General features: G+C 37.0%; 1 protein-coding gene across 1 annotated transcript in view; it reads left to right on the forward strand.

Moving 5' to 3' along the window:
• The window catches only part of LRP2 (low density lipoprotein receptor-related protein 2), a 126,875-nt gene that overhangs the window by 25,627 nt on the left and 79,671 nt on the right, over window positions 1-21,577 (forward strand). The window contains exons 5-17 of the mRNA XM_010143223.1: window positions 4,003-4,113; window positions 4,232-4,345; window positions 5,621-5,737; window positions 6,565-6,708; window positions 8,112-8,231; window positions 10,408-10,536; window positions 12,244-12,413; window positions 14,584-14,807; window positions 15,595-15,801; window positions 17,445-17,647; window positions 18,232-18,372; window positions 19,290-19,493; window positions 20,341-20,533. Coding sequence (XP_010141525.1) covers window positions 4,003-4,113; window positions 4,232-4,345; window positions 5,621-5,737; window positions 6,565-6,708; window positions 8,112-8,231; window positions 10,408-10,536; window positions 12,244-12,413; window positions 14,584-14,807; window positions 15,595-15,801; window positions 17,445-17,647; window positions 18,232-18,372; window positions 19,290-19,493; window positions 20,341-20,533 — 2,077 coding nt within the window. The remainder of the gene's footprint in view (window positions 1-4,002; window positions 4,114-4,231; window positions 4,346-5,620; window positions 5,738-6,564; window positions 6,709-8,111; window positions 8,232-10,407; window positions 10,537-12,243; window positions 12,414-14,583; window positions 14,808-15,594; window positions 15,802-17,444; window positions 17,648-18,231; window positions 18,373-19,289; window positions 19,494-20,340; window positions 20,534-21,577) is intronic.

Genomic DNA, 21,577 nt, shown 5'->3' on the forward strand with positions numbered 1-21,577 from the left:
AATCAAGAAGGATGTAATGACAAGACCCTTCCAGGAATGATCATCAATTTTATCGCCTCTCTGTCTTTGCAAGGCCTGGAACCTTAAACAGAAGCCATAAGATAATAACAGAATAATAACATAAAACAAAACTAATGATTTGGTGATTTTACGATCGACTATATAGTAGAGATTAGAGCGTTATATTTTACTGTTTTGAAGCAGATTCTAATATTTGCTTTGAAAATTAATTTTTCCTACTCTTTCATCCATTTCTCTTTCCATGCTGTCTGATATAAACCAATATAAGAGAAATATCACAATTTTGGCCTTTTCTTCTATAATTATTTTTCTCTTGTTTAATTTACATTAAAAGGTTTTATAAATAAAAATGAAACATTCATTAACAATGAAAGAAAAAAGATGTTCAGAATTGGTTCTGTTATTTCATGGAACATAACAGAATGCAAACTTATCACATCCATTTACTTGTGCCTTGTACTCACTGATCTGTCTGGAAACAGATTTAGATTGCAAAGAAGATAAAAGTTTTGTTGCTGAGTAAGTTACATTATTTAAGAAACTAATCAAATGCAGAATGTCACCAATATGAAGTCAGTCAGCAATTAAACATGTAAAAAAATAGAACAAAGGAATTCAAATCCTTAGACCATTTTAGTGCTAATGGGATTAACAGCAAGGGAGAACTACCCATGCAGAGGCTAAGATAAACATCAGAACAATGTTTCAGCTATAGGTCATGTAATTAGTGCATTGAAGCTCTTTGAATGTGATAAAATTTTGGGGTTTTAAATTCTTTAAATATATTTATCATGTTGTTTCTGCAGCTTTTTAAATAGTCAGCAGCTAGCAAATACTTTCATTTTAAAACTTTAGAAATGTAGAATGAAATGGCAGTCTTTGGGGTAGCAAATACTTCTTGGGAGTAGGCAGCCAATACTGATGTAATTTTTCTGTGTTACATAATTTATTTGAATTAAAGGCAGAACTCTCTCTACAGCTTCAACAGCTGAAAAACTAAAACCCCAGCCATGCCTGTTTTGATTTGCTCTGACTGAGAGAATAACCTTCCTGGATACAGTTCTGGTAGCTGAGCTCTTCGATGAGGTCATGGGGGAGAAAGGGAAAGTATTTTAAAGACTGTTTGAGTCTTGACGTATTTCAGTTCGGGCTGAAGGAAATACCTCCTCCAGGGAGAGCTTGGGAGAGGGAAGAAACAAAACTGGAGCAAGGTAAGGAAGGCAGCCAAAGACTAGAGTGGCAGGGAACAAAATCAGGAATTAACACCAGGAATGAGGGTCTGGTTAGTTTGCCAGCTCTGAAGGCATCTCTGCTATGACCACTACCTGATACCACGTAGCTCATAGGACTCTTGGGGTAAGTCATCCTCCTGATGTCTCTGATAGGTTATCAACTGGCTGGGCAAAGATTTGCCCACTGTGAAGTTACGACTCATGGCAGTGATTCAAACGGTTTTAATTAATATTATTTTGTAAAATGTTTTGAAACATTGCTGCAATAAAAGAATGACGCTTGGAAGTAGGATATTGCCCCTTTTTTCCACTTTCTCCTTCTTGTAACATGGGTTAGGGTTACAGAACGTTACACTTTCTGACTGTGACAGAAATCAGTGTCTGCTGAATCAAATACCAGTTGCAGTTGTTTCCTGTAACTGTTTTTGTATGGTTTTATTTCCAGCTTGCAGAACAAAAGTGTTAGGCAGAGAGTGAAATAATAATATAGGTTTAGCAATTCCTGTGACATAGTTTTCAAGCATCTTCCTCGTGTACATTCAAACATGGCATTTAAATGTGTTTGCAACTGTTGCCCCAAAACAATTTGTGGGTTACAAGGAGCAAGGTGCCTCATCTGTTGTTTGTGCTGGCATTTGCCAGTTGTTTATATTCTGCAGCTGAAGTGTTGGCATACCATGGGGTGACAGATTGCGGAATATTTTGGCTAAAATAGAGAGATGCCTGAGAGGAAGGGGGAGAGAAAGAAGAGCTCCGTTTCTTCCTGCGTACTGGAATGAATGTAGCTGGATTTACTCCTGTTTTAACAAAGCTTGTATTATATTATAGGAACTGAGATCACTAGGAAAAGGTCCCTTCTTTTCAGATTTCTGTAAATAGCCGAAGGTTCTTGGGAGGAAAAGATAAGGGAAACAATGTTCATGTTGGAGGTTCTTCACAATTAAAAGGAAGGTGAAAGAAAACTGTGTTTATATTTTTCAGTCTCTTCACTTTCTTCTCCTAATCCCATGTTCAATCTTACACTATCTCCTTTCATTCTCTCATCTTGTACAGCTATATTCTCAGACTTCCTTAGATGCAAGCTACCTACCTTGTCATCTTTTTAATTCAGAACCTTATTCCTTCCATTTTAGTTCTTTTTAATCCATCTGTCACTGACTTAGGAAAAATGTCAACATGTCCAAGTCCTTGGAAGAGAACCCTTTGCTTTCTACATAGTCCCAGGTCACTCACAGAGCACTGATACTTTCCGTGTGCCCTCTAAGAATAGAGATGCTATGATCAGCTTCTCTGATCAGTATCAGTTCTTGCATAGCTATGGGGTTTTATACTCAAATGCCTTGCTCTGGGATCAGGTGCGTGCAGAGAAGTCTTAGTATTTTTTTAAAGAAAGTCAGTTAAAAGCTAGGAAATGTTTATTGGGCAAGCCCCAAATGCAGTGACTGGTGTAAGACCTTCTCATTTAGATTTAAAATGTCATGACACTCACTTTCCAGACGTTGTTTGCTGGTCTGGTGGAAGGTGTCCCTGCCCATGACAGGGCGGTTGGAACTGAGTTTTAAGGTCCCTTCCAACCTGATCAGTTCTATGATTCTATGAAAATCATGTAATCCATAGGTGATTGAAGTTCAGTGGGTGTGTGGTGATATATAGAAAGCAGAAGCAAGCAAAACATTTTGCCACTGCCTGGAATAATTTCTGAGTTCTGCTTGAGTAATTTTATAATCCATGTTTTGAATTCCAAGAGTATGAATGAAAATGTCGTAAGTAAGAGCCTGCTCTATCTACTTTATTAAAACTCATGTTCAAGTGAAATGGGGTAAGTGTTCAAACTGAAAATCTAAAAGGTGTAAAATAAAATTTGCTTATTCTGTTTCTTGAGTTCAATTAAGTGCTTGTGTTTCTATATGGAGACAAAGGTTCAATAAATCTCATTTCTAAAAATAATTATTTTTTTACTTCCATACTTGATATTTGCCTGAAATAAATAACTTTTGTCTACGTGACAATGAGTTAAGCTAAACTCGTATTCTCCTACTTAAATCTGACACATCCACATGCTTAATTTGTTAGTTCCATTGAACTCACTGACCGTATGCATAAGCATTTTCGGAATTGTTTTTCTGAGATGTATTGGAAAATAATCCCTTGTGTTGACCAGTATGTCATCTACATAAGGAGAACAGCCAGAAACTGAAAAATCATTCATTCTGCAAAATCTTTTTTTTGTTTTGGGAAAGGGAAAATGAGTAGTAAAAAGGTCCTAAAATTCTGCATGGTCATGGTAGTTTAACATCCTTGGCTTAATTAGAACAAAACCATAAAACCCTGAAGTCTGTGAGCGTGAAAACGCACAACATTCTAGGAGAACCTAGGAACTGAAAATTTCAGGAATTCCTTTTCTACCTAAGAACTTTTATTGAGATCAATAAAGTGTAAAACTCTAGTACAAGTAAATAAAATAAATACTGACTGCTTGCTTTCCTTTTGTGTTGCATTTTTTTCTATCATATTCTAAACTGTTTGAGTTGCAAATCTTGGAGTTTGTTGCAAAGTTTTGTAGCTAGATGTTTTGCATCTAGAGGATATTCTCAGTATGCTGGATGAACATTGTCAGTAGTAGTACAGGAAGCTTTGTATTCCTTTTTTATTTTTGTATAAATAAAGGTATTTTGGCACTGGATAGCTATGACTTATTATGCTCTGTAGTCTACCATTCACACTAATACTGAAGGATTTCTTATTGTAGACTACCCAAGATGCGAACAGTTATCATGTGCAAATGGAGCATGTTTTAATGCAAGCCAACGATGCGATGGCAAAGTTGATTGTAGAGATTCTTCTGATGAAGCTAATTGCAGTAAGTACGACAGATCAGGATCATAGAGTGATCCTGAACAAACATACTTTATAGACCCTCTTTACAAATTAAAGATTGTAGTTTGCTGACAGATTTTTTGTGCTAAAATCTCTTTCAGCACATGGATGTACCAGTGCACAGTTTCAATGTGCTAATGGAGAATGCATCCCGCGAGCTTTTATCTGTGACCATGATGACGACTGTGGAGATAGGAGTGACGAAAACTCTTGCAGTATGATGATTTGTTTTTCCCTCCCCCCCACTTTCTTCAACTGTTCTTACTAAGAATTGGTTCAAGCAGATAGCAGTATGTAGATTGTGTGGCTATAGAGCCATCGAAAGCTAGACACTGTTCTGCAAGAGTGTTTCATATGGAAAGATGAATACTGCAGTGCTACATTAACAGACTCTTTTCAGGTTGTCTTTGCTGCTAAGCACCTGGGTGTGTGGTTACTATTTGAATTTGCTGGATTCAGCAACAGTTTGCTTCTTAACATGTATAGTTTCACCTCTTCATGTTGTCATTTTCTTCATTTAAGCATGACTCAGGTAATTCCTGCGCTCTGAAATCTCAGATACAGCATGCTATTGGGTTTTGTCCAAATTAGGCACTTCACATTTATTTTCCAATAAATGGAATGAATCTTCTAGAATTATTCCCAGTGACTATTATGTACAACTTTACAAACAACTGTACAGATAATTGTCCTTTAGATATTCATGTAAGGTCTTTGACTGTTCTGTTTCTGGAAACATTGTGTTCATTCTTTTCGTTTACAATCAGAGTGTCCCAAAGGATTGCATCTCCACCCAGAATCATGGCTGTAGAGTTACCACTTGGTGAACTATGTATTTAAAAAGATGTCGTGCCCCCCCACCCCTAAAGGTCTCTAAGTTAGGGCCCCCCTAACTGAAATGATAGACTTTAAGTTAGTTTTATATTCTGCATTGCAGAAAGGCCATATGTTGCCATTTATTTGCTCTGTCCTGCAAAGGACCCCACACCAGTATGATTCCACGCCTGCACCCTGAATGTTTCTCTTTTATGTCTTGGCAATGCTTGTCCTCTGGACAACCCACAAATGTTGCTGAACTCTTAGCACGGAATGCTTCCCAACCACAGAGGACTTTGACATAAATGTTCAATGTCTTTTTTCTCTGAGTGCAATGCATGCAAGTGTTTTACCTCCTGATGTCTTGAGCATCATCTCCTTGTCATGTCTACCTTCAGAAACCTTGTTAATAAGGTGTTCTGCATCTAGTTGCACAATTAATTGAAAAATTTAGCCTTCCCTTTCATTTCTATAAAAGAACCAGAGTATTCTAAAATAAAGTTCATACATAAAACCAGAGCAAAACAGCAGTGTTTACAATATATACAAGATATGGAACTGGGTCAGTTTTTCAGAAGAGACTATAAACGATTATTCACCCTTGAGACAACATTGCTATTTCTAACCTTTCAGTCACTTAGAGTAGTTTGATTTTCTCATGTTTCTTTCCTTAGCTTATGCAACTTGCAGAGGCAACTTCTTTACTTGCCCAAGTGGCCGTTGCATCCATCAGAGCTGGATATGTGATGGAGATGATGATTGTGAAGATAACGAAGATGAAAGAGGATGCGGTATATACTAATGCTAACTCTTAATGATGACATTTTCAGAGGAAGACCTCACTAAGCTAATTCTATGAAATTTTGACCAATCAAGGTGTTCTGAATCCATTTTAATTCTGTGAAAACCTTAGCATTCCATGCTAACCTCTTTTTTTTTACTTATGCAATATTTTATACTGTTGCATATGTGAGAGTTATTGATATGATACTGAGTATGATGCAAACACAGTGTAGCAGTTAGCAATGCCTTTTTTTCTTTCATACCTTCTCTTGCATCTCCTGGGTGTTTTTTCCTGCAGAGATTTCTCAGGTCATCTATTAAGAGACATAAGGCTCTTAATAACGAAAATAAATCGGTTGAAAATGAAAATAATTCAGTTCCTGCTAAGATTTTTCATGCCTGAAGCAGTAATTTTAATGAATGAAGTGTAGGTTTTTTTCTCTTTCATTGGCCTTTTCTATGATGAACATTATTCTCTTTATTCAGACAGTATTTACGTGCTTTAAAACCACAAAACTGTAGTTCCATTTCTGATGCACTAGTTAGTTTAAAGCTAAATGATTTTACTGTTTCTCACAACACAGAAAACCAAAAAGATTCATGTGTCTGCACAAGCATTGTTCGCGTTGTACTTTGACAATTGTACTTTCTTTTTGTAAAAGGAAGCACGACAAGGAAGTACAGATGATGTTTCTTTTACAGTCCTTCCCAGCTGTGTACAAGAAACAGAAGCTGAATAATGAAGGATAGAGATGCTTTGGGAAGCTGACTGGGAAGAAATTCGAAGTAGTATTTGAAACATACTCCTCAATTGTTCTTTTTTTCTTGTCCACAGAAAGTGGTCGCGAAGAATGCTACCCGGGAGAGTGGGCCTGCCCTGGGTCAGGGCATTGCATTCCAATTGGGAAAGTGTGTGATGGGGCTGCAGATTGCCCAGCAGGAGAAGATGAAACCAATATCACTGCAGGCAGACATTGCAGTATGTATAAGAATCAAAAACATACGCAATATAACAGAAACGTTAGCATTGGTATCTTTTTACATTCCCCTTTTGTTTCCTAAACAATGGTGAAATTTTGGAAGCTCGCTGGTCTTGTTGGCACTGTTTTGATTGGATGGTGTCAAAGAGGCATATATATGCTGTGAAGAGACCTTTCCTTTTGTGAATCTGTACCGGGAGTTTCGCAAATAAGGATCTTAACTCTGCATGTCCTAGGTGTGTTCAAGGAGGCAGGAAAGGTGCACTGTTTGCCTTGTTGCTTGAAATATCTGTGGTTTTCCCTTTTTATAAATAAGAACAAATGTCATGTACTCATTGGAACGCAGGATTTAATTAGTGTATGCTGATCCTTGGCTAAGCCACTTAGAGTTTTCAAAAATATCTTTTCACCTGGGATGTCTGGTTCTCCAGTTAGTGGTATACTGGGTTTTCTCTGCTGGAGGCAATGAACATGCATAGTTCCTTAGGAACATTGATTCCTTCTGAGAATGAGGACCAGGTTATTTCACATGTTCAATTTCTAGGAAGAAGAAAGTGCCTATTAATAAAATCATGCCTTTTAGAATAGAGAGCAGAAAAAACAATAGAAAATTAAACCTTATTGTAAAAAAGTGTCTCCTGCTTTGCTGAGTGGTTTAGTAGTAAGAGCAGATGTGGGCTGCCAAACGAGGTGTCTAACAGAAAATGGAGGGAAAAGGAAGATGAAAAGAAAGGAGGTTGGAAGTCAGCAAGTGCTTTGCAATTGTAATTTTATCACCTATCATTGAATTGTACCTAATTAACATTAGGTAGTAGTACAAGGAAAGGGAAAAGTGGTGAAGGAAAAAAGAAGAAAGAGAAGGAAGAAAAGGGTAAAGAAGAGCTTTTCCTGGACACAACCCAACCAATATGTTCTAATGTATTGGAGTAATATACATGTTATTCTTAATATAATGAAGTAGGTTTTTTTCTGCATAAAAGTAAATTATGAATTTACGTGCCAATAGATGGAGCTCGAGGATGTGTTGTTCACAAGTAGGTCTTGTGAACCAGAGAAAGGTATGGTGCATTGCAGATGGCTTCCTCTGTGCAGCTTTTTACATGGCACTTACAGTGGTGGTTCATCTAAGATTGATGCTTATCCTTTGAGTCTGTTCTGAAAACCTGTGAAAAACACTAGCTTATCTTCTGTCTTCCATTTTCTTGCCTGTGTGTGTGTAAGCATATGTGGTTTCATAGAACTTTAGATGTAATTTCTTGTGTGGATTTGTTTTAAGAAGTTGTTCCTGAAAGTTTAGACTCATCGTAGAAAAGACTGTATCTTTGTCACTGTTGCTAAGACAAAAACCTCTTCTACTGGCAATACCTGTATTTCTGAATGATTTTTTTTTTTTCCTTTTTAGACATATCACACTGTGCTGCTCTGAGTTGCCAATATCGTTGTCATTCTTCTCCATCAGGAGGGATGTGTTATTGCCCTGCGGGATATACAATAAGTAGCAATGACAGTCGTACTTGTATTGGTAAGTGAAGTATATTTAGTACCTTTTCACAGCTCATTGGAAGAGTTTGGATTCCAGGAAGGCAAGTAAGTTCCAAATGGGTGGATGTACCGGCAGGTAGCAAATCTTAAGAGTCCGTGGAAGAATACAAATCTGAGTAGTACAATGGCAGCATGGTGACACAGAAACAAACCAGAGATGTACCATAAAGACCTCTTTCAATAAGACTGCTGAAGGCATAGTGAGAGCATGATTATGTTTTAAGAGTTACTCTTGGATGGCTGTTTTATAATAAAATTTTTTTACAGGTGTTTTAGGGGTTAGATGGGGAGAATTTGTTTCTTCTCCAGGAGTGTTCGTTATTGTATGCCTGGACAAACAGTTGATGATATTGAAGTGTTTGCTACTTTTTGGAAAGGGGCTGTATATTGAAGGCAGTAGAACACTGTACTTTAAAATGAAAAAGGTGCTTTGTATTTGCGCTATGGAATGGCTGTATCTCCTATAACATTTCAGTATATGCATTGTTCACGTGAAGATTACCACTGCCTAATAAAAGAAACTAGGTAAATATCTTACAGGTTTTCAACCCAAGCTATGGTGTTTGAGCAATTAAAAATATTCCAGGTGCTCAGTCTCTAATGAGATTTCTGCGTTCTTGAGAATACTGTGTGGCCTAGGGCTGTATGAGCTGCAATGACAGCATGATTGCTCTTAATAGAGAGACAGAATCCATACACCGATTCCAGGCACAAAATTTACTCAGTTCTTGCACTCTTATGTGGGAAATACAGGAAGGACACATTCACGAACCTGGTGAGGTCTCAGTGAGTCTTCTGTTGTTCTTTGACTGCCTTGTAAACCTAGGTATCTGATCTGGCTTGTAAAATGAATCAGTGTATTTCAGTGTGCCGAGATCTAGGCATGTATTTGTAGTGGGAGCAAGACTTGTCATAAGCAAAATGTCTCATAGTCAATAGTGTATAATTCCAGATCTTAGTTTAAATCAATGTTATGGGTTTAAGACTAGAAACTGTAGTGTTAGTGAAGTGTATTACTTTTTGAAACCATAGTCTTTTCAGGGTGTCTTCTCTTCATTTGCTTATGGCTCACCCTATACCGAAAGTTTTTAACATATATGAAAACTGGAAAGCTACTGAGAACAACATTTTTTCAGTACCAAAATGTACTATCTAGGAAATATTTAATTTTCACTTGTGTTAATAATGTTAAAAACCAGAAGTTCTAGCAGGAAGAATATTTGAGATCTCATTTTCTCGTTTTTTTTGGTTTAATAGTAGAATTATGAGTTTCCAGTAGTGTAATACACTGTTTGTACTCATGTTTTCCAGTGAAAAAGGCCAGACTTTTATTGTCAACACCGTGTGTTAAGTAGTTTCGGAAATCTCCTGGGCTTTAAATAACCACAGAGAGGTGAAAAAACAGTGTTCAGGTGTTCAGATCTGATTTTTTTTTTAATAAGAATTTTTAAAATCTTTGTTTTTGAAAGATGAGTAGTTAAATGTTGTATAATTTTAAAAGTAAAAGATTCTGCAGCAGCTCTGGAAATTGCTTATAAAGGACATCTGTGTTGTCCTAGCTGCAGACTCTACCTAGATGGTGTTTTGCATGCCAAAGTGAACTTCTTTGTACTTTTTGCTGCCTGGTTCTGGTGCACAGCCAACTTTTAATTGAAAGTCAGGCACCTGTTAGCATGATACAAAGTCTGAGCTAATACACACTGCCTTTAGCAGGACTTAATAGCTTGAGCACTGCACTAACATAAAGATGGTGCTCTCCTTCGGAGTGGGCTTAAATCCAGCCAAGTGTGTGTCTGCAAAGTGTACAGATCTCTTGCAGGAAGAATGCTGAGTAGATGTATTCTGTATTGTTGAAAGTAGACAATGACATCCCTTCCAGTGATTTTTCCTCTTCTGATAGGTGTGGGCATTTTTTTGTGGCTGGAGGAGTAGGGTGGAAGGCATGGGTAGGTCCCTGAGCAGCAAACTTCAGTCGTTTTGTTAATCAGAAATAGAAAATTGAAACATTTGTGGAAAAACACAAAAAATCTCTTTTCCCTTGCCGCAGTTTTTCAAACAGATCCAAAGCAAGCAGAGAAGACATACTTCCAGCTTCCCTAATATAATGACATTATATACAAAGGATTGTTTATAAATGTGCCTTATTCACTTGACAGATTTTGATGACTGCAAAATGTGGGGTGTCTGTGACCAGCTGTGTGAGGATCGTGTGGGACATCACCAGTGCCACTGTGTGGAAGGTTATTTCCTAGAGCACCATCGGCATTGTCGGGCCAATACTTCAGGTTAGTGTACAGCAGTGCAAGTCTCTGGCTGTTGTTGGACTAATAGACAGAGCTAGATAAGACGGGCCAGTTTGCAAGGCTATGCCGTACAGCTGTGTGTGATTTTAACTTAACTCTGGCCTCAAGGATTTAAGTTCAGGACAGCATTCAGGACATCAGCAAATATCAAGAGAGTCTGCATTGGCTGGCACCAGGAGACTTGTGGAGCTGACTACCTCATCAGGGCTGCTTCTTCTCAAAACAATGTCTTCTGGGCTTCCGTGCTTTCTCAGCATTCCTGACTTGCGCAGAGTGGGGAAGTCATTGCGAAAGCCCTCCTTAATAGACCAAATTTTGCTCCTGTGGGAGACAGTTTCCTGACCGGCTCTCTGTGGAACTCAATGGGACCAAGAAATCAGGAAACCTCCCTCTTTCTAGAAAGACTGTGCCATGTGAGAAGAGGGTTTTGCTGAATGGTGAGCTCAAGTGCTTGCCTATGAGAGAAACTGTGCTCTTGCTTCTAGTGTCCCAGGGTGTGAAGTCTGAAAGAATACAGGCTTCATGCAAAGTGTGGTTTCCCCATGAAGAGCAGGCAGCTGTTCCTGGTTGTTCACATCCTGCTCTGTTGTGAAACCAGGCCCTGGGAAGCTCTTCTTTGTGGAGATGTAGTGGCCTAACAGGCTTTTGTGTTAGGCAGGTGTTCTGGCCTGCAGGAACTCAATGGGAGTGGGAGTCCCTGCTTGGCATAGCCAAGCAGTGGTCTTGCTTCTTAGAAAAGCATGAACTGCTCAGTTCCCTCCCCCTTCTTTCTTTCTTTAGCCATGTCTGCAGAGCAGTCATCATTTCACAATTTTCTAAGTATGTCCTCAAAAAATAGGATATTTTTTGAGCTAATGAAATATGCTTGGCTGTATTAAGACTTGCATATGCCATGGGAAAGATTGTTCTGTTTCCATAAAAATTCTGTATCCTTTCACAGTAAGCTTTCCATTCAAATTAGTGTTACATTTGGGCCAGTGAGTTGTTTGTTGGTTTTCTGTCTTATTAATGGGGGATTTTCATACCTGCTGTAAATCGGGTATGAAATCCTGGTATGTAAATCGGGTATGCCTGGATTAATTTTTGGTAATTGGGGATGGTTTAATGTATGGGGTTAATAGGATTTGGACTTAAATATATTGTCAGACTTACACCTTTCAACAGGCATCTACTTGGAAAGTGAGCTTTCCTTCCAAGACTGGCTGGAATCTCTCTTTTATTATACAGTAAAGATTTTCTGATGAGATGAGAGAATGAAGGTGGATTTGATAGAGCAGTACGTTAAAAGATAAGAAACATATCCTGCCTGCTAGAATCACGGAATATCTGAATCCCATGGGGCAGAAAAGTCTTAAGGAAGTTTGTACTTAAATTAAGGGAGCTAAAGCAAGGGAATATAAGAGTAGGAATAGTCTTCTGGAGTTTAGATGCATGGGGGTTTTACCCTACCAGTTTTACCTGGTAGGGTTTTAAGTACATATTGCTGTCTGGTTTGCTCCAAGTCTAGAAACTAAAGGCCAATCAAAGCAAGCTAGTACTCATATAGAAACGTTTATACAGATTGTAATCTGAGCACCTATTTAAACCTCTGCGTCCAGTGTGTATAAACCAGTATGTATATATTTCAATGCCTCTTTGCAAAATAACTTGCCTGCAGAGTAGTCATATGTTTGTTGCACCTGCTTTCAGCTGGAATTGCATCAATTATTTTTTCCAATGGCCGAGATTTGCTCATTGGAGATCTTCATGGAAGAAGTTTTCGTACTTTGGTGCAGTCGCAGAATCGTGGGGTTGCAGTTGGAGTGGACTTTCACTTTTACTTGCACAGAATCTTTTGGACTGATACAGTGCAAGATAAGGTGGGTAGAAGTTTCGAGAAGAATATATTTTTGTGTATGTGGACATAGAGAACTGCAAGAGTCAGAATGTGTTGATAGGCCTTCATTTTTGAGAGCAGAAGCTGGCTGTATTTTTGTTTTTTAACAAAAAAGCTCCTTGAAATGTTTTATGTTAATGGCTGCGTTTTTCAAGCTATACTATTACATGTGACATATTAAACAAAGAATCCTATTATATGGGAATGTCTTGAGCAACTTTAATTTTACTCGAGATGGAGTCCAAAAAACTAATTAAGAGAAATAGTAGACATTCTTTCAAAACTGAACAGATTTTTCTTGGTAATTTTTTGAAACACGATCATTTACAATGTAAAAGCTGTGTGCCTTCCAAGATGATAAAAATCAGTTTTCTTATACTTCAAATGGTACTGTAATTGAGCTTGGATAACAAATATTGACAGTATTTTGTGTAATGAGCCAATATTTTGTTACCTTTTTTTTTAAAGAGGATTTACTTTAGCTTCATGATACAGTAAAATAGTAATTTTAAACAATAGGCTGGAGACCTTTGTGAAATTTGGACTTCACAGTTGTTCTTTTCCTCTGTGCTTAACTTACTGAAACAAAGTCCTAGGTCAAATGCTGATACACCACATATGGATCAGTTTGGTGTCATTGTCATTATTCTGAGCCTACACGTAAGTTGTAAACTATAGTTTCTATTACAGTGCCATGTTGGTTCTGTTGGAAAGCACACTGCATGGCTGTCGAGTAGGACGGGATTTGTATGCACAATTTTTGACTTGTTCACAATTCTGGCATTTTTGTTTTCACTGCAGTGGTTTCCCATTACTGCAGCTGCATTGACATTGGCTGAATTAAGTCAGGGTCAAATCTGAACTTTCATGAGACACTAGATTTATACTACCTTTGTAAAAGGTATAAACAAATGATAATACGGCTTTTTTTCATTGCACATCCCAGATGGCCAGGATTGCCTTTTTATCTGACCCAATATAGTTAAATCCTAATTAATGAATTAGGATGAATTAATCTAACTAAGTCGTAGCTATAATATGCAGGTGAAAAAAACGACATTAAGAATTTTCTTATGTGAGACACGTTTTCACCTGATGTCTTAAAATAAAAATATTATTATATTATTAGGGGATTTGGTTTTGGCTATATATATATTTTTTTTAAGATTAAGATGTAAACTAAACCATAAAATTGTGGGTTGTGTTCGGTGTCATCTTTATCTCATTTAGTGTGCTGACTGATAACCTAATGCCTGTAAGCTCTTCTGTCAACAAGGTTTCCAAAGAACAGAATAGACAGTTAAATAATTTGCTTGGTTATTGTTATCTGGACCTGAAGAGTATTTAAAATGATACAACTATTTTGGCTCTTATTTTTTCTGCACGTATTTACTTGTGGTAATCTGTATTTTTATTTAAATACTTTCCAAACCTCCTCCTGTTGTTATAAAGAAGGAATAATGATTCCTAGCTTTTCATATTACCCAGTATTATAATCCTAGGATTACTGTATATATAAAATTATTGTGTTTGTACTATTTGCCTCATGTAGCTGTGAGCTTGCTTGTAAGATAACAACACTATTTCTTCTTGAACATGATGCTGTTAAAATCAGCCTGAAGTAAAGGAAACCTCCTTAAAAAAAGTAGCCTTCTCCTTTTTCTCAGGAGAGTGTTTTCCCTTACTTTATTAACTTTGTAATCTCCCCTCAGGGTTGGTGCAGTAAGAGCTCCCCCTCTTGTTTCTGGTCACTAATGAGAGCTTTGCTAAAGAATGTTCATTTGTTTTCAGTTAATGAAAATACTAAGATTTACTAGATTCCAGGAAAGCAAGATGCACTTTCCTCATCTGTGGGTATTTTTTTTTAATCCAGCTACTTGTCATGTTTGCTAAAACACAACACTGCTTTAGTTTAGCCACTTGTTACCTTGTCCATTTTGCAGAACTGCTAGTTGAAGGTAAGCTTCCTGTAGTTTTTGCATTGTTATCTGAATTTTTGCAAAAATTCCTGAGCTAAGGAATAGCTTAATAGGTAACTTCATTGTATTTAGTGGCCAGCTGTGGATCTGATGTGATGATAAAGGACAAGTGCTACGTGTCTTGTGATTAGCGAAATATCATGTCGGCACTAACAACATTTGTATTGTTTTCAGGTTTTTTCTATTAATATTGATGGCTCTGATTTCCAAGAAGTTTTAAATGTTTCAGTTGACACTCCTGAAAATCTGGCAGTGGATTGGATTAACAATAAACTGTATGTTGTTGAGACCAGTGTGAACAGAATAGATATGGTTAACTTGGATGGAACAAACCGTGTGACTCTTATTGCTGAAAATCTTGGAAATCCTAGAGGAATAGCCCTTGATCCAACTGTTGGGTAAGTGGTATGTGTCAGGTAATGGTAAAAGATGTCACAAATGCCCTTATTCCCATGCAAAAGGAGGAGAACTACGAAATAGCTAGGGTGGTCATTTTAGAATCAGATATAAAATGTTCTAATCATTTACATTATATCCTAATCTATTCTACACCTTAAATTGTTAGAGGGCGGCTGTGCACTGCTGTTATTCCCAACGTGCAGGATCTGTTTTATGGCTAGTGGCATGTGCATGAGCAGCTCTGAAAACAGAAACTGTGGAATTGCCCTGCAGAAGACTAGAAGTTGTCCTCGAAGATTTCTGTTGTCATACCATCCACAGACCTCCTACTATCTGAAATAAAGTGGTGGAGTGAAGCCAAGCAAGCTAGTGTCTCCCAACCCAACAGGCTTCAAAAATATATGTGAGCCATGAAAATTAGTTTCCTCTGAGAATGGGAAGAATTTCATGTAACTTGTTGTGATGGATGCTGCTTTCGTGATGCATCTATTTGTCACTGCTTAATTTACAGCAGTACACTTAAGTCTGTATTTTGCTAAGGAAACTCAGTATTTTGAGTGAAATCATGTTTCCTTCTAGATTTGTTCTATAAAAGAAAATGCAAATTACTTCTTGGGCAGGAGATTTCAAGTGTGTTTTCATAGTGTGGTAGCTGAGAATCAAGCTGTGTCCTGAAAGAGTGCTGCTTTTAAATTACATGTAAAATGTAATTTTTTTTTTTTTTTGGTAAAATCTCAAGAAAACATGAGCCTTTTTTTTTTCCTTTTTTTTTCCCCCCCTTTATAGCTATTTGTTTTTCTCAGACTGGGATAGCCTGTCTGGTGATCCTAAGGTGGAAAGGGCCTTCATGGATGGCACTAACCGTCAGGATTTGATAAAAACAAAATTAGGCTGGCCTGCTGGAATAACTCTGGATATTGTATCAAAGAGACTTTACTGGGTTGACAGCCGGTTTGATTACATTGAGACTGTAACTTACGATGGGCTTCAAAGGTAGGAGAAATATTATTCCTTGGAGGTTACAGGTAGACTGATTATTTTGTATCTAGTTCAAAGAAAGATTTGTCTAACAAAATGAGTTACACAAAGGATGAAAATTACAACATAGTGAATGTGATGTGCCTTGATATCTATGGTGTCATGCTACTTCTAGACATCCTCAATCCCTCCATCATTCTTGTCCTTTTTCTACTGTGAATACCTTATGCACTTCTTTTATAATATTTTTTATAGTCCAGCACTACAGTACACATTTTCATAGCATTTGCTTTTTATTATTTTTGAATTACATACATTGTCATCCATCATAATTTCTTTGCATCTTTTTCATGAATGAATTTATTTGAAATATTCCACTCCAAGGCACCACTTCTTGTAATGGATGTTAAGTGCTCTTGTTATATTGTATAAATCTTTGCTGTGAGAAATTAAGTCCTGACTCACCTTACTGTGATACTGGGAAAACTGTATCACAGCATACAAGAAAGGAGTGCTTGAGGTTTTTATGGGACTGTGTCTTACAGTATTTAGAAGCCTGCTTATCTCTGCATCTGTGATTAGTATCTGTTACTCAAGCACAAGAAAATAATTGTCCACTTTATCATACCTCCTACGTATTTACTTGAAAAACAGTCTTCTGCTCATTTGACAAGTTTATTTGTTAATGTAATTTTTCACTTACGAAATTATAAAAATAATTCTGGTATCTTTACTCCTTTATCAGGGTTAGTAAGACAAGAATGTGTTTAGAAAAATCTCTGGGTTTTGGAGATAAAAACTGTCCACTGAGAGCAATACTAAAAATCTTGTAGATGTTGTGCAAGTGGGCAAGAGGCAATGGCATAGTCTGCAGAGAACGTTAAAAACAGCGTACTGCCCACTTGTGTCAGATCTTGCAGGCAGGATCTTACACCAGGAACCTAAATCACCCAGGAAACTGTTAGAGTAGAGCTGTAGAATTCATCAGATTTTTTCTTCATGATTCCATGAAAATAATACTGTACTGTTATTGTTATGTATTGTGTGAGGGCTTAAATATTTTTTAAGGAGATAAAATTTTTTAAGAATATTTAAGGAGATAGGTATTTTATCTCCTAATATTTTTCCAGAAAAATATTGTCACAATATCTTGCATAAAATAGATACAATTTATTAGCCTTTGGTTTTCTTTGATGGTGTATGGGTGATTAATTCAAGTCAAAGAAAGTTGGTTCGTTTGGGTTTTTTTGCTGCATACATAGGATTTCATTTTTGGCTGGTGCTGTTGCAGCCATTAGGTTTTTTACATTCAGGGTTTCTTGAATATTTCAAATCGCTACAGATGTCTTTGATTTCTTCTGTTTAGACTCTCTAATTTTCTCTCAGCAGTTATGAATCTTTTCCCACCTTTTTCAGTCATCATCTTTACTCATTGTGTTTTTGTGGGAATTGTAACACTTTTGATTGCTCTGTTTTCTCTGCTGTATTTTTTTATTTACCTTGTATATTTAACTTAATCTCTTCAGTCTTTTCCCTTTGTACGTTGGCAACTTCTATGTAGAAGCAAAAGCCAGAGAATGAATTAAAAATTCTGTATCCTTTCCTCTGTTAATAAAGTTATTTTCTAGATAATAATTTTAAAACCATCTTTGTAACAGGAGAACAATAGCTCATGGAGGCTCACTGATTCCTCATCCCTATGGAATCACTTTATTTGAACACAATGTTTATTTCACTGATTGGACCAAAATGGCAGTGGTGAAAGCTAACAAGTTTTCAGAATCTAACCCTCAAGTGATCTACCAGTCTTCACTGAGACCTTACGGAGTGACAGTTTACCATGCTGCCAGGCAGCCATACGGTAAGACAGTAAGCAGATTATTAAGAGAGGTTTAGGAATTTTCGTACCAAAAGTTGGTAAAACTATTTTGCTGTAAAGGACTAATAATTATGATACATAAATTTAGATTGTAAAGCTGGACTGTTTTTTATCACACAGTGGTTTCATCCAGTTCCTGTAGCTAATGAACTGTCAAATGCAACATTTAAGAGTGAGAGGGCTTATTAAATGTATTGGTAATTGGGAGAGTCAAATTTGTGCTTTTGAGCAGTACTGGTGTTTGGGACTTTTGCTCCTCAGCACTGCAGTGAGGGTGCAGTTGGCAAAGGTTACCAGTGTGAATGAATTCTGTGAGATGTTATGCTGAAATAGATCTATGTGTGGAAAACTATAGCCTCAGTGCTGTGTGCTGAGTATCTCTGTACAGAGCTTAATTACCTGATGTTTAGTTCTGATGTGAGTTCTGTGCATTCCAGGGTATGGTGCATTCCAGAAATGGTGGTGTATGATTTCCATGTGATTTATTCTGGATGTTGCAAAAAATCAATATAATGATGACAGTAGGTTAATAGATGAAGTTATAATTCACCTGTATTATTTTCTAGTAAGAAATCCTTGTGGAAGTAATAATGGAGGATGTGAACAGATCTGTGTTCTCAGCCACAAAACAGATAATGATGGACTAGGTTATCGCTGTAGATGTATACTGGGCTTTGATCTACACGTAGATGGACGACATTGTGTTGGTAAGAAAATGTCTTATTGTTGTTGGAAGTAGCGCTATTCCATTACTCTAGGGTTATTTCTAGAACATCATTTCTCATCAATAACTTTGCTGGTTCAGTATGCCAAGGATTTAGTGTTTTTTCCATCATAACTCCTGTTGACTGCTTTAAATGTAATAATTTCTGCTGATGTTTATGTCAAGCCACAATGACTTAAACTCACCACCTTTTATGACCATTTTAAGAGAGTTAGATATGGAATATCTGTAGACAGCTTTATGATTAAGCTGAAATCAAGCATGGATGTTTACTAATACGCAGATTTTGCATTATTTTGAACACATAAACCTGCTTTCCCGGGCAGTGATGTGCAGATAAGGTTGGTCTTCCACCTTTAAAGACATAGAGTAAGAATAAGAGATTCAGGTTTGGAGCTGTGAGCTTCCACCAGCATCTGCTGCTTCTTGTTTGATTGGAGAATTCTCAGTAATGGGAGGTTTACCATGTGTATCTGTTGGCAAATTAAGCCACATGTGCTGCATATAGTTTTACTATTTGGCCATTTATTTATCTGGCTCACATATGTTCTAGTTACATGGTGACTCTCCAAAGCCTGTGAGTTACTCTTCTTATGACAACAGGAAGGAGATGAACACAGAAGATGATTTCTGCTTCCATAGGGATAATGTTTTCTGTAAAGGTGTATTAGGACCACAGTAACAATGCAAGAGAAATCAGTTAATATTCTGGGTTGCATTTTGTTTTGCTTCTTCAGTTTTTAAGTCAGTGATATTTAAATTCCAATTTTCTCATTCTTCTTTTTTCTATTTCCAGGCTATTAGTGTTGCCAAAGGAAAATAAAGCTTTCCAGTTAAATAATGCACAATTGTCTCACCTTGTGAATAAGTAAAGAGTGTATCTCATCTCTGTTTTTGCAGCTGTGCAGCAGTTCCTGCTGTTTTCATCCCAGCTGGCAGTACGGGGGATCCCATTCAATCTCTCCACCCAGGAAGATGTGATCATACCTGTAACAGGGAGCCCTTCATACTTCGTTGGAATTGACTTCTCTGCTCAGGATGATACAATTTTTTTTTCAGACACAAGTAAAGACATGATCTTTAAACAGAAAACTGATGGTTCAGGTAAGAATCTTTCTTAGGAATTGTAGGGTAATTGTGGTAATATGTTTCTAAAAAGAAGCACAAAAGGTCACATTGCGAGATGTAGATAAATCTCAGTGTCACACCACTAATCTGGAAAATGTAAAAAATGTTTGTTCAACTCACATTGAACTCACTGAAGTTTCCTGTTTCATGACAAACTTGCTGAATGTGTTTGGGAATGAACTGCTTGTAGCACTTCTCACAACTGGTGTTTGTCATTGTCAGTCTGTTTATGCAGACTAATATGCCTTGTGGTAGTATGAAATTGAATTTCTCTTTTTAATTTCCCTATCTGGAGAGCAGGGTGTTTGTTATGATACTGTAATACAGAAAAAGAACATTATAGTTTTGAGATTTTTGGGAGTCCTCTTTGTGGCAGTGTGAAGAATTTTTTTCCTCTAATTTATAATAATGGTCAAATATCTATTAAGTCAGCATATAGCCTTCTAGGCTTGCTTGGTGCCTTGGGTCAGAGTAATGGTAGACTGCAGCTGACCATTACTATGCAAAGAGTAGACAAGTTCTGGCTGTTGAACAAAATGTCCTTACTGACCTTCATTCAGAAAGCTCCTCTCGGTATAAACTTTGGCTCATCTTTGGCTAGTCTTTATTTCTCCTTTATTTTTGAGTTTGTGCTCTTAAACACCTCCTTTACCTGGAGCAAAGGGCACTCCCCTTCCCCTTGATTATTGTTTTTTATATTACATAGCACAGAGGCAGAACTTTTACCAAGGGAAACCACTAAGTTTATGAACAGAATACTGCATTCATATTATTTCTTCTATTTCTAAACATTTACAGTCATTGTGTGTGTTACGAATTCTAGGAAGAGAAATCCTGACAGCTAATAGAGTGGAAAGTGTTGAAGATTTGGCCTTTGACTGGATCTCAAAGAATCTATACTGGACTGACCCTCGATACAGGAGCATTAGTGTGATGAGGCTGGCAGATAAATCTAGGAGAGCTATTGTCCAAAATTTAAATAATCCTCGTTCAATAGTGGTTCATCCTGTTATTGGGTAAGCTTAGCTTTGATTTTCACTGGAAACTATACCAACAAATCCATGATTTCTGTTTGCTTTTTTGTTCTTTTCCAAAATATGATCGCTTTTCAGTTCCATTGTCTTTGTTTTATTCTGGCCTAGGATTCAGCACCTAGAGGAAAGGGCAAGGTGCTACAGATAAAAGGAGCACTCAAAAGAATTCTCTTTAAAAGCACCAGTGGTTTTTTCTTTTACTCATTTGTGTTGATAAACAGGCGAAAGAACTTTATTTCTTTGTGATACTCAAATTAGAAAGCTATTTCTCATAGTTGAAAGATGAAGTTTTCTAAATTTTTTTTAACATGCTTTCAGTTCCCAGAATGCTAACCTTGGTTCCTTTATTTTTTTCTATCTGAATTTCTTTATTTGATTCATACTAGATTCAGCTGGGTTGTATTTCATACAGACCTTGCAATATGTGATTCTGTGTACGTAAAACAAAGCCCTGCTTTTCTTTGATGGAGACGCTTAACTTGAAATTCATTAATCTGTTATTTGGCCATGCCAACACAGCATTTTTTTCACAGCATTGTTCAGCTTCCTGCTGCCATACTACTGAATTTCTCGATTCTTGAATATTGATTTTTTTCTATTTAGTAACAAAATCCTGTCTTGTAGAATCTCCAAAGAATAGTGTTGATCTTGGATCCTTGAGTATCCCAACCTTTTTTTTCCCACTGCTTTGTAAAGTTATTTAACAATAGCTTCAACTGTTTGATGTATACATAAGTCGAAAGGATGAGGAGAAAATTCTTTGTAATATTTATGCTTACTTTTAAGTATTACCTGGAAGATGAATTTTTGCTTGATTCTTCCTCCCTGTCAGTACTTAAATCCTTTAACAATTTTAATAAAGTTGCAGATATTTCATGTCTAAAGGGGCAAATGCTTCCAAAGGATAAATAATTATTATTGGTACCACTACCAATTGAGAAGGAGTGGGTCGACATAAAATTGTACTTTTTTTTAAGATACATGAAGCCGTGGTACAAAGAAGAGAGTTAATGCTGTTCAAACATT

The sequence above is a fragment of the Buceros rhinoceros genome, unplaced genomic scaffold (assembly GCF_000710305.1).
Source record: "Buceros rhinoceros silvestris isolate BGI_N320 unplaced genomic scaffold, ASM71030v1 scaffold9119, whole genome shotgun sequence".
NCBI lineage: Eukaryota > Metazoa > Chordata > Aves > Bucerotiformes > Bucerotidae > Buceros > Buceros rhinoceros.